This window comes from Neomonachus schauinslandi, chromosome X, assembly GCF_002201575.2.
Source record: "Neomonachus schauinslandi chromosome X, ASM220157v2, whole genome shotgun sequence".
In the NCBI taxonomy this organism is placed as follows: domain Eukaryota; kingdom Metazoa; phylum Chordata; class Mammalia; order Carnivora; family Phocidae; genus Neomonachus; species Neomonachus schauinslandi.
Window position 1 is genome coordinate 27,130,589 of NC_058419.1, and position 13,538 is coordinate 27,144,126.

Here is a 13,538-nt window from a genome sequence, read left to right on the forward strand (position 1 = left end):
GACTCGATCCCAGGACCCTGGGATCATGACCTGAGCCGAAGGCAGTTGCTTAACCAACTGAGCCACCCAGGTGCCCTCAAATGAATAAGTAAAATCTTTAAAAAAAAGTCTCCTGGGACTTACAGAACCCTTCCTACTTTTAGAGATCTTTCTGTGATATTATCCTCTTACTAACCCTATAAGGAAGGTAAAGCAGAGAACATTCCCTTGATAGATGAGGAAACTGAGACCAAATGCTTCTTACCCAAAGAAAAACAAGAAAGTCATGAGTGGATGTAGAACCAGAAATCATTTTCATCCTCTCTCTTTTTCTTTCCAGTTTTATCCAGCCACAACATAACCCTTGGCATATCAGAAACTATAATCAGCTGTGAATAATAGCCGTTTGCTATGTTTGTGGCATTCACTCTAGTTTTATGGATGTCTTCCTTTTCTATGCCATCTTATCTTGGATCCTTTTGAGGTTGTCAGAGCACGGGAAAATGTCATTTAAAAGTGTGTATAGGTTTTCTTTTCTAATTGATCCATCAAGGGATATAAAGACAAAGATCAACTAGGAGATAATACAGACGCCTTAGCATGTGCTGCACCAGAGGCTCGATTCATGCATAACACCCCCTGTTTCTGTGAACACTCAAGCCAGAAAGGCAGTGAGATGGGATGGACAGAGGACCCAATCTGGACTCAGAGTTCCTGCTCTTCCCCGTGGAGCTGAGTGACATTCGGCAAGCCACAAAGCCATTTTGCCCCATGTGTTTCCTCCATGAGGTAGGGGGCAATCATACCTGTTTTGGTAGCATTGCAGGATTGTCAAGGGCATCGAATGTGGTAATGTATGTGAATATGTGTTGCAAATTGACAGCCTGCTAGATTGTGAGCTTCCAGAGGGTAGAGGCCATTTCTGTTTTATTCATTACCTACCTGACTTTCGTGTTGGGGTTGTGAAGAATCATTAACCCTACTGTTATTCACCATGGGGTGTACCCACAGATTGGCAGGTGCGGGGAAGGAGCAACATAAAACTAAACACTGTCAGCTGCCCTGGAGGTGTGATCATCTAGTTTCCTGACATGCCTATATTTCAGGTCAGTCTGTCCCCCGAAATAACCTCCAAATATGGTGGAAAACCCTGTCTAGGTGTTTTCATGTGATTTGGCCAAAGACAGGCAGAAATTTAATTTTGTGTACGGAGATGGAGCCTCAGTGCTTAGCCTGGAACTTGGTATATGGAGTATGCTCAAAAAAAGAGTTATTATTGAAAGAGTGAAGAATACACAGTAGAATCTAGGGCATCATTATTAGCCTGTCTTCATTGCTACATTATCTCCTTTCTCTTGGAGACAGATATTAGGTGTGTTGTCAGTTGTGGGCAGTTGTCAGGTCAACCAACCTCCACTCCCTTGGAAGGTGTCCTCTCCACCCAGGTCAAGACTTGCATGCAAGGAAGACCTACAGAACCACAGATCCCTGGCTGCCGAGGGCTGGGAAAAGCCAACAGCTGTCTGGGTGTACCTTTCCCTCTTCCAGAGGCCTATGTGGTCAGGCCTCAGCATCCTCTCCTTGTGCCTGAGCCTCTACCTCCAGTCTTGACCTCTGAGGTCTAGGAGTCTTGTCGTGTACGACATAGGAAAATAAGACTGTTTTTGATAAGGTGGCATCCAAATAGCCATGTCAAAATTAAAAGACAAATTTTTCTTTTGAAAAACTGTCAAGTGGTATGTACCACAAATGTCTCTGACCTGCCATCCCTCGATATCAACTCATCTCTGGTTGTTGCTATTATGTTGTCCCTAGTGTGTGGTTTGGCTGTGTCCTCAAACATTTGGTCTCATCATATGTGTCTTCAAACCAATTAAATCTGGTTGCAGTTGTCCAAGTATATTGTCTTTCAAAATTGCAAATTCATCATAGTACTTGGTGAGAAAATTTTTAACAAAAGGATTTTATATTTTGACATGTTTCCTAAGGCTAGGGGTTGGGTTATGGGGTTAGGGAGGTCTGTTATGTGCATAGCTCAGTTGTAACAAAGCATAAAGATTCACGGTTAGTTTTCTTGACCATGTCAAAAGGTCAACATACTCAGCAGAGGCACATCTGTGGGGAGACTTTTCCCCTTTCCCCATATACTTCAAAAGCCCTATAATAGGTAACTGAGAAATGTTGACATGTGGACTCTAATTGAAAATTCTTGTGTGTGTGTGTGTGTGTGTGTGTGTGTGTGAGAGAGAGAGAGAGAGAGAGAGAGGCTGGGGGAGAGAGAGAGATTCTGAATGTGTAAGCAGGATCTAAATACTATTAGTAGGGACTGTTTTTCAAATCAGTTTGGAGGGCTCTTCATTTACAGCCTGAATTAAAAAAAAATTAAATGACCAATGACAATTAGTCAAAGAGTCCTGTGTTCAAACAAAACAATTTCCATGAGTAATTCAGTTGTGCTACACAGGGCGTACAACGTCTGCAAGTCAGAAGACGGTGGTCTCCAGATGAAGTTCAATTCCTCTGTCCTGCCCAGGGCCCTAGAGCAACTCACTCTCTTTCCACTCCTCTCCTTTTATGTTTAATTTCTTAAAGGGGTTCAAATTCATATTAAACATTTCATTAAAAAAAAAAACAACAAAACACCTCCTTTAATCCCCTGAACTACCTTCAGTGGGGATTCGGCCAAGTCTCTGGAAAAGAAATCAAGCATCATAGTCATCTCATTATATTGCTAGGGGTCTGAAGGCAGAGAGAATGTTGGAATTGCTTTTTCTCCCAGTGCTATTTTTTTAACATGAGTCTGTATCAGGTTAAATTTCCAAAACCTAGTGGAGAATGATCATTTCGGCACAGCTTTCGAAATCATAGCGGCATTTCTCTGGGCAATGACAATAAAGCTGTCAACTGGCTTGTTAGCATGGGTACTTCCACTGTGGTTGGGACATTTCGTTTTGGAGCTGCTGTCTAAGGAAATCAGTTTGCAAGCCAAGAGGGCTGACGGTAATATTTCAGAAGTCTCTTCCAGCTGCATGCATTTTGCTCAGTCCCGCCCCCCCCCCCAACCTTTCCTGATGGAACAGGCCTCTCTGTGCCGGTGACTTTACGTGATTGTCAGATAACAGCTAAGGATAGCTGGAAAATGAGAGAAACAAAGGAATCATTTTAAAATACCATCATTTTAATGGCAGCCTTATCCAGGATGAGTAAAAATGTCTGCAGGGCAATTAGAAAGGAATTGTATTTTATTTATTTCTCTCTCTTAGTGGAAGAACTAGAGGGCTGGCCCCAGGCTGTTTTATGGTATTACCATTTGGTCCCTGAGGTTTTAGTATGTAGGAAAATCGGAAGAAATGAGCTCATGTTATGTTTGTAAATGTTGCATGTGATCTCGTTTTATTCTCTAAAGTTCAGAAGGCATGCCATCGGAGGGCCTCACTTTTTTCTTAGCATGGTGGAGTAACTGTTCTTAAAACTGCCTTGAGATCATTGGGGGGTGGGGGAGGGTGGTGACAAGCTAGTTCAGTGAAGTCCCTGAGTGAGAGATGATGTGTTCTGGCTGGCTGTCTTCTCTGATTGATGTGGTTCAAGGAGGGTGGAGTGGAGAACATGGAGAGGACAGATGGCTTCGTTGGCACCCCCCCGCCCTGATTATATGAATACCAACCTTACCCTTTGTTAGGTCTACGTGACATTTTCAATACAAGCAGGCTAAAAAAGTAGATTTTTCTAGATTGCTCAGTTTCACTCTTAGATCATCAACCTTTGTGTGCTGCCTGAGAGAACTTCCCCACAGAATCCTAATGCTGTCACCAGCGACCATTTGGGGAAAAAGAAAAGTGGTGCGTGAGAATTAGAAAATGATTTGCATTTTCTTATACCTAGAAATATCCAGCTCCCTCTCTAATCAGATTTTCATAACAACTCCATTTCCATACGAATTACTCATTAGCTGTAAAGGTCACTAGGAATTGGTGAACATTAGAAACAGCAAACCAATTAGAATGTGGCAATAGCTATGTTCAGAATTGGATGTTGATTAAAATTGGCTCTGGTAATATGATGCTTTTTAATGAAACCATCATTGAATGGATTAGCAGACACTTTCCTGGTTTTTGAGAAAGACACAAAATGCATGGGCGGGGGTGGGGTCTGGGTATGGGGACAATGACTCTTTGGTCACGCTTTCCAGTCTTAATGCTAATCAATCTTCCCAGAGAGGTCTTTTGCTGGCAGTATGGATGAATGGCCTTTGAAAGCTTAACGGGAATTGATGCCATCTATCGATTACCATTTAAAGCACACCTTCCTAATTTCTAATCGTTTTTGAAGGTAAAATGCTTTCCAATGGAACACGTATCTCTTATCAGAGGGTCCAAGTCTGGTGTCTTGATAGCCTAAGTGATCAATTACCTCATACAGCAACTTGATGCCGATTGGGATGCTGTTGAAGGTTGATACCAAAACCAGCTTGCCATGGAGCTGATTATGTGCTGACTACTCAGCAGATGGAAATCCCTGGCTTGCTGCCCTGAAACATGCGAATGATTTCATGCAGGCAGGGGATTATTCCGAGATAAGTTTCTGGGACTGCCATAGTGGTGAGGGTCAAGGCCAGCTTAGTTCCAAAAGGTCTTCATTGGTGGTTCCAATACTGGGCCCCTCTCCCTGGCTGGGGATTTTGATCTGCTTGGTAAACAGTGGTAGAAGTGAGAAAGGGATATCCAGGGGCGCCTGGGTGGCTCAGATGGTTAAGCGTCTGCCTTCGGCTCAGGTCATGATCCCAGCGTCCTGGGATCGAGTCCCGCATCGGGCTCCCTGTTCCTTGGGAGCCTGCTTCTCCCTCTGCCTCTCTCTCTCTCTGCCTCTTTCTCTCTCTCTGTCTGTCTCTCATGAATAAATAAAATCTTAAAAAAAAAAAAAAAAAAAAAAAAGAAAGGGATATCCAGAGCCATTGAGAATTCTTGAAAGCGTCCCAGAACTAATGTTTTCTTTTTTAGGGAATGAAAACAGTTTTTAGCTAATTGCTATAATTTTAAGAAAGGTACTCCTGGTTTCCCAGGAAGCATTTGGACAAAGCTCATGATAATACATGCAGAAATCTATTTCTTACTGATTTCTTGAAATAAGCTGGTTTTGAACCAACATCTATTTACCCTGGACTTGGAGGAAAGGTCAGTAATTAGACCCACCATCCAATAACTTGATTATTGGCTGGAGAGACTAAGTGTTTCCCTTTTACCTACTACATAAGTGGCTTCTGGATCATTGCTATAAGCAGTTTTACTGGCGACAGTAGCCGGCAGTGGTAATGTATAGAATGGGCTCATTTTCTAATCACCATACTTTCCTGCTTGGGGCAACTAAAGCAAAATTTGAGTTCTTAAACACTCCGCTGGTGGCCTTTCTTATAGTTTAGTTGGTATAGAACAAAGATCTTGATAGTTTATGTAAAAGTGGCTTGTCCATCCTATTTTCTTTCTATAATTTTCTGCTTCGATCTCCTTTCATCTTTCCTCTTGGCAGTGTTTATGCAGCTTTACTAACTTCTGCTCATGAACACCTTGCTGTTTCCCCACTAAGATCTGGCCGATGATGGTGTGGTGGGCGTGGAATAAGTGTACTCAAGAAATTTAAACAATTACCAGCCTCCCTGAAAATTGAATTATCAGCATGGATATGAATCCTTGAAACAAGCATAAAACATTTCAATAGGAAACCATTGTCTAAAATAGAATATGCAATTTGAGAGTCTGTCATTCCTCAGAGTCTTAGGCAGAGCCATGTACCTACCTTCTGTGAACTGCTGAGACATAATAAAATCATGCTTTCGTAAAAGCTAGAAAGGACAATGCATATTATTTAGTTCATTCCCTCATTTCTCAAGCAAGGCGATGGAGGCTGACAGAAGTGAACTGACTTGCCCAAGGACAAACAATCCCTGTGTGGCAGGGGTGGGATTCAAACCTGGGAATTCGAGACTTGCACTCTCAATATGCCCCTTGTAATGCTGCACACAAGTCTTAGTTGTCAACAACAACGAATTGGGTCACCAACCAAGCCGTTGCTGTATTTAAGACGCTCTGCTTTGATAACATCCCCACACTTTCCCCACCCTCCTTTAAAACCCCTGTGAATTTGCCTTTGTGAGAAGACGATAAAATAAAAAGCAGCCGGCCCAATTCATGGCAAAGCACTTACTCGGAAAAATTCTTTTGTCGAACCGGAGTCCAGGGTCCCATATGCAATTTCCGTCTGCTTAGCTAAGTCTTCGGCACTCTCTATGGGAGAGACCATTCTCTCCACAGTCAGAAAAGCAGCGAGATTGGCAGTATAGGACGAAATGATGATCAGGGTGAAGAACCACCAAACCCCTCCAACAATGCGCCCGGACAGCGACCTACGAGACAAAACAAAGACCAATCCAGACCCGGAGGAGGCGAATTTCAGTTTAAAAAAATCCGTATCTTTATTTCTGGAAAGAGAAGTGGTTTCAGGATAGTTGACGTAGATGATGTCAGGGAATTAAAACACCAAACCAAAGTAACAAGTTCACAACATTCCATGTCATGACAACAGATGATGATTGTACATGGATAATGCTCTTTGGGCATTTATGGCTTGTAAAGCAGGATTTTTTTTAAAATCCTAGGAAAGATATCTTTTTACCAGCTCCTGCTTACATGTAAGAACTGTACTTATCAGATTCTCTTCCCGTGTGAGCTCTCCCACCTCCTTTAAGGCCAGGGGTTCTCAGCCTGCACGGTAGGATCACCCGGGATCTTCATTAAAAAAATCTCATGCTCAGGCCTACCCAACACCAGTTAAATCAGAGCCTGGGAAGTGGGACCCAGACATACATTTTTTTAAAGCTCACCAGGTGATTACGGGGTACAGCCAAGGCTGAGAACCACTGATGTAAGCTGATGTCATGGGAGAAACACAGAGTCAAAAAGCCTCACATATTTGAAGAGAAATGGGTCAGTGGAGGGGTACTCTTCACTCTGAGTTTAGTAAATTTAATAAAGACTTTGCCATTTTGTGGAGTTGGTCACCCGTGAGGCAAGGAGCCATGAGATAATATTTATTAGGATCTTAATAGAAATGGCTAGTGGAGCTCAGGAGCTTAACTCCAGGGATCAAAACTTTCCCCTTTTACAAACTAAGCCTTAGCACATGGGACAGGCCTCAAGTGAAGTAGGGAACTACCTGTATAATAGAATCTGCCAGGCACTAAAAGGTTTGTTTCCACCCCTACCTCCCCCCACCCCCAATAACCAAACAAAACCATCCTCACCAGCCTGCCATAGAAATTCTTCGGATTGGAATCACCCTCTGCGTTTTCTTTAGAAGACTTGGTCAAAATGTTAACCAGTAACTTCAATAGAACCTATTATCACGTGATCTTGGATGAGCCAATCCAATTAGTAGAGAATGGGACAGAAGACGGGTGAGTTGTCACAGGGGAACATTTGGTTCTTTAAAGGTAGCCACGCCTTTGGCACTCCGTGGGGTGTTTGTGAACACGCAGACTCGGATATATCTGAGTGCTCAAGAACTTGAGCTTCGGATGCATCCCTGGTGATTGCAGTGGTCTGCAGACCAAGCTGAGGAATATTGTTCTCCTACCTCAATGATTCTCGACTCCGCCTGCACATCAATATCATCTAGGAAGCTTGAGATGAAAGAAAACAAAACATGCACAAAAATGCCTGGGCTCCACCCCAGACCAACTGAATCAGACCCTCCGGAGCCGGGGTTAGGCCGAAGCAGTAGCATATGTATAAAGCGCTGGTGCAGCCGGGATTGGGAGCAACGGTCCTGTACCGTGAATGCTGCCCAGGGAGAGGGTCTGTGGGGAGTCAGGGGCCAGGGAGGGCCCCGGATGCTCAGGGATGGGATGCGGCTCGGCTCGTTCAGAGGCAGCTTCGTCTCCTTCACAGTGTTGCTGAAGGCTGGCTCTGGCTGCAGAAATGAAAATCTGGTCCCTAGGTTTTATAAAACATCGCCACATTCTCTCTAGGCTAGTTCTCTCCGTGGCAGAGCTCCATCCTGATTAGGCTCTGCTCTCCCACGCCCAGAAAAGCTCGCAGGAAAAGAACCCACTCTGTCATGAAGGGAAGAATCGGCGCAGGAGCCTGGCACATCCCCAGGCTCTGTGGGAAAGAGGGCAGTTCTGGGCTGAAAGCCGGCAAATCAAGCTTGTCTCTGTTTGTACTGGCATTTGACCACTTCGAAGCAAATTTAAATTCCCGTGTCCCAAGATAAACTTTTATTAGCCTCTGGAAAATTCAGTTGTTTTTGACTTTACATTCTGGTCAAATAGTTTTGGCAGGTGTTTTGATAAATGGCATTCTTTATTGATGAACTAAAACAAAGCTACTTGATTTTTTGAAGTCTGTCATTCCTATTGGTTCCTGGATGCTTAAAACCACCCTTCCTTCTTTATTTTTGAACACACTTTCTGCCTTTCAGATGTGAAAATCTGCTTTGCAATGGATTTCTCTAACTAAGGGTTATATTCTCTCAGTATCTCCTCTGGGAACATGTCCCTCTTAATCAGAAGAGGTAAAAACATTGGGATGAGGCAGAAAGAATGTGTCCAAATGCTAAACGTTTACAGGATATTTCAGTTAGGAATTTAGACCTTTATAGTCTTTCTTCATTGTTGCCATATATATTTAATTTATCCTCGACTGATCTGACTCTGGCAATAATTTTACCACATAAAAGATTAATATTTCAAAGTAGCATCTGTAGTAATAGGGTTATAAAAATGATAACAATAATAGCTAACCCTTACTGAGCCCTTCCAGACTGTTCTGATTGCTTTGGGTTTACATGGGTCAACTCTTTCAATCCTTCCTCTCTATGGTTAGGTACTATTTTTGCAGATTAGAAAACAGAGGCATTTTACAGATAAAGAAACTGAGGCATGGAGAGGAGAAATAGGAAATAAATAAACTATACTTAGAAAATAGGAAAGAAATACCCACATTTTGGTGCTACAAAACAGTCATAGTTCGTCTAAGAAAATCCAGAATGGTGTATACATTACAGATGATGCAATTTTCTGACAATAACTGAGAATTATAGTTGTAGGAAAAGCAAACATGTTTGGATAATTATTGTTTATTATCTGTTGTTCATTTGGAATGGAACTGGGGAAGCTATCCTTGTTTGGAATGATGGGGTTTTCCTGAGACCAAGAGGAGAACTGATTTTGGAGTATTTCCAGAATCATGGTTTGGTATGGAAAGGGGTGTATTAAGCTGCTGCGAATACCAATGGCAGTTTATGCATTGTCTACTTGAAATGGGGAGAAAAATAAAGTAATTTATGGAAATTGCACTTGTGCCATTCTATCAAGGCTAATGGACTGCATCTGTATGATCTAAAATCAAGCCTGCCCATGCTAATCTGGTTATTTGGCCACCATAATAGGTGACCCAGATAATCATGTGGTTGATCTGTAGGACTTAGCTGAGATTGGCTGTTGACATGACTGAAAATAAACCTAAATGCAAAATGGTCATTTTTGTGGCCTCTTGTATACATGGCTATTGACTTGGGCAACTGTGTGGTTAATATGATGATATTCCTATGTGCATGGAGAATTTTGGTGAATATTCACATAGAAATGGTATAATAGTATCCACAAGCCTCAGCAGAGATGGAAAAGGAGCTTCCTTGGAATCCGTGTGAAATGCACAAGCTTGCATTCAACATTCTCCCCTCAAGGCAGCAGTAGCTTTGACAAGAGTCTTGGTGGAATTTCTACCGCTTTCTTTCCTTTATGGCATGAATGCCTAAATCCTTTCACTGAGAAAAGGTACAGTGGAACTCACAGGGAAGAAGCTCTGTAAGAATTTTTACATTTCCCTTTTCTCATTAATGAAACTAGAGCCATTTAATAACCCACATTTCACACAGAGGCTATATAAAAAGTGACTGATGGGTCAGCCCCATGACATTTTTAAAAGGATCTATTAAAACAAGACAAGACTTTATAGTTGAGTTAAAAAGACCTGTCATTTTCCAGTTTCTTCCCCTCCATTAATGCAGCTTCAAAATGTTTAACATTCATTTCAAATAGTTTTGTTGCACAAGACAGATTTTGAGGTTGGCATAATGAAATGGCTATAAAATGCTGCACATTTAGTATTTATAAAAATGCATTATAAGGAGCATATCGTACCTTTTGAAGAAATGTAAGAGGAAGTGAATGAAAGTAGATTAGCAACAAGAGAAAAACAACATAAAACACAGCAAAATAATATACAACGCTCTTGTTATCTGTAATCATACAGAAGTAGAGTTTCCAAGTTAATAATAAAATGACCTCGGGAATAATAATAAAAGTGAGCTATGTGCTATAACCTTCAGCCTGTAAGTAAATTTTGAAATCTGCACTTTACTAGCTTTTCAAGATCAAGAGCTGAAACTGTGACCACTTCTCTTGTGCACAAACTCTTCATCACACTCTCTCGCCCCATTCTTTCTTCCAAAGTATGTGTCTTTTCTACACTCTATTCAATGCCGATTCTATGACAGATTTTTAAAAAATGTGCAGAATCAATCTTTGGCTCGTATAGTATTTTCTGATGGGAATAAGAAACCATCTCCCGAAGACTGAGAACTATGGCCTTCAGCCAGAAAAGTCATAAAATGGTTGCAATAAAAATTCTGCTATTACATCATTAATTGATCCCCACATCACTACTACTTTGAAGAGAATTTGCAGTAGGATGAGACTCTGGTCAGACATCAGCAAAGAAAAGGCTATTGTTTAAAATGGAGCTCCCAAATCCTGTAGTCTTTGGTCCCATTCATTTCATACCCTTCATGTCTTTTATTATTTGGCTTGTATTTTCCGTTTGACAAAAGGATCTGTATGTCAACTAACCTGGATAGATGCCCTGCCTGCTCCTCTCAAGTCTCTGATAATTTGCAGAATTAGAGAAGAGTAATGCCTTTGGAACAATATGCACACACTAATCAGATTCAAGTTAGCGTGTCCCCTCCAGTTTCTCGGCTAGAATTCCCCCAATCCTCCCATTTTCAACTTAGTTAGCCCTCAGATGGCCCTGCAGCTTCGAAGAGAGTCAGCAGGGGGAGCATTTGTCTGGAAGGACTCGGACTTTGGACTGCTCAGCAAGGTTCTATCCAAGTTTTACAAAGGAAATAAATGACAGATTTAAAAAATTGTAACGTTCTGTCAATATCAGTAAATCATTATAGAATATACAATCAAAACATTTGCACGAGGTGTAATCCTTAAGGAGGGTACTATATGGATTCAAGAAGGCAAGTTGTTGGTTATTTCTCATCAGGAATCAGCTATGTGGCACTGCCTACAATTTCAACTGTATTCCCAAGGAGTTTTAGGGACTCACATGCAAGTAAAATATTAACTGTTAGTATTTGTGAAATTAGGGTGGTGAAGAGCAGCCAGTTTAATAAGGAGGATGGCTATCCTTTACCGAGAACTTACTGTACGTATGCCAGGTACTATGCTTTACACTTTACGGATGAGGAACTGAGGCTTAGCCAGATTTAGTAACGTGCCCCAAGTTACACAACTCCTAAGCAGATTGCGAATCCAGTGAGACTAAATCCCGCACCCGCGTACTTAACCCCTACGTGCTACCTCCATCTGGCTACACCCACTGCCGATCTCCCCATCCCCCTCTGGCGCAAGAGGGTTGAGTGGAATCTCCTCATAATTTCTTCTCCCGACTGCCCCAAACAAATCAGTTTGTATATGGATATAACCTCAGCTGATCACCTTGATTAGCCTTTCTAAAGGCAATTCAGCCTCTAGCTGAATTGTTCACTCCGAACAACTGGAGTAGTTGAAAATATCAAACCTAATATTGACACGGGCTCTTTAAGCTTCTAAGCCCTGACAATACCTTTATTTGATGGAAATACAATGATGCTCCGCATGCTGTCTCACTGCTGATTTCCCACTCTTTTACTCTGAGTGGACCCACACCCGGCAGCATTTTAAGTGCTCACTGCCTAAAACTTTCTTTAACAGCCCGGGTGCCGGCAGAGTTTCATCGGAGGTCGGGAGACTGGAAAATAGTCCTGGGCACGCACATGAGGAAAAGAATGGAACAAGCAAATGCACCTTCAGGTCGGGAGTGGGAGGCAGTGTGTGGTAGTGGGAACAGTTATACTGCTGGCTCTTAAAACCCCTTGATCCTGACCTCCACCACAGTATCTCTCTGCATAGGGTTCTTTTGTCTCTGTTGTGAAAAAAGCAGCATGAAGTGGAATGGCATAGGGTGTGGAGTTGGAGTTAGGTTTGAATACTGGCTCTGCCATTAGCTGTGTGACTGGGCCAATTATTTACCCCGAGCGCCACCTTCTTCAACTTAAAACAAGCACATGGCTGCAGTGTTTGGAGGATTAAAATCCACAGGATAATGGAGGAAAAGTGTCCATACGCGGTGGGAGCTCAGCGAAGGCTGTTTCCCCTCTGTCCTCAGGACACAGAAGCAGTTGGGTTAATTTATCTGACGTCTCCTCTTGCTCTGATAGTTGATAGTTCTACTTTAAAATGTGGTCTCTTATAATTCCTTGAATTGCTTCAATTTTGGGAAAAATCAGAGTGTACAATGCATGTTCACATTCGGCGCTTTCTGGAGAGTCTGCCTTCTAAGTGTGGCCATTAAACAGAAATAAAGTATAACACTGGCATTTGCTGTCAAGGCAACCATGAATCTTAGAGCGCAACTATGTCACTATCAGGAATTTCGAAATCTGTTAGTAGAAAAGCACATTTCAGTGGAATTACTGTTATACAATTGAGCACAAATATATAACCAATAGAGCTCTCAAGACAAGGAGAAATACGTATGCTACAATGTATAAAATTTTATCAAAAGGCTTAAAGATATAATCTCCTTTGAAGGACACAAAAGACAATATTGAAAGAGGGATCATCCATTTGGTAGAAAATATACAGAGTAATAATTTATTACGCAAAAGCACAAAAGGGGGAATATTTGTTACTCTAGACTGGTGTTATTCCATAGCCTGTGGGTCCCACTGCTGGGTTGAGTTGCAACCAGCATTTAAAACAGCATGGCACGCTGTAAGGGTAATGTTTGGTAATGCTTATATATATACATACATATATATATATATATATATGTATATATATATATATATATATATATATATACATACATACACACACACACCGACTCATGATGGAAAATGTATTTCGTACTGAGGGACATGGTCAAAAAGTTTGAAAGCCATTGCTCCATATGACAGTATCTAGTGCAGTGTAATGATATATGTATCCTGGGAAACAAAAAAGGATTTGTAGCTTAAATTCTGCTACAAAAAAAAAAAAAATCTATCCAGCTTGTCACTTTCAGGTCATCATCTTTAAGTTAGTACTTAATGAAGCAATATGCATAAATACTTCTAAAAACAGATAGCTTTTGAAGCGTCCTGTTTGAGTATACAGAGTAGTATGTAGCACTCCGGTGGGGATATCACAAATTTAGTTTTGAAAATTCACTTAGAGAAACCGATAAAAT

At 41.6% G+C, this 13,538-nt stretch overlaps 1 protein-coding gene across 1 annotated transcript in view; it reads right to left on the reverse strand.

Moving 5' to 3' along the window:
* GRIA3 (glutamate ionotropic receptor AMPA type subunit 3) overlaps positions 1 to 13,538 on the reverse strand; it is a 274,270-nt gene that overhangs the window by 49,825 nt on the left and 210,907 nt on the right. The window contains exon 12 of the mRNA XM_021686020.1: positions 6,178 to 6,376. Within this exon, the coding sequence (XP_021541695.1) occupies positions 6,178 to 6,376 (199 nt within the window). The remainder of the gene's footprint in view (positions 1 to 6,177; positions 6,377 to 13,538) is intronic.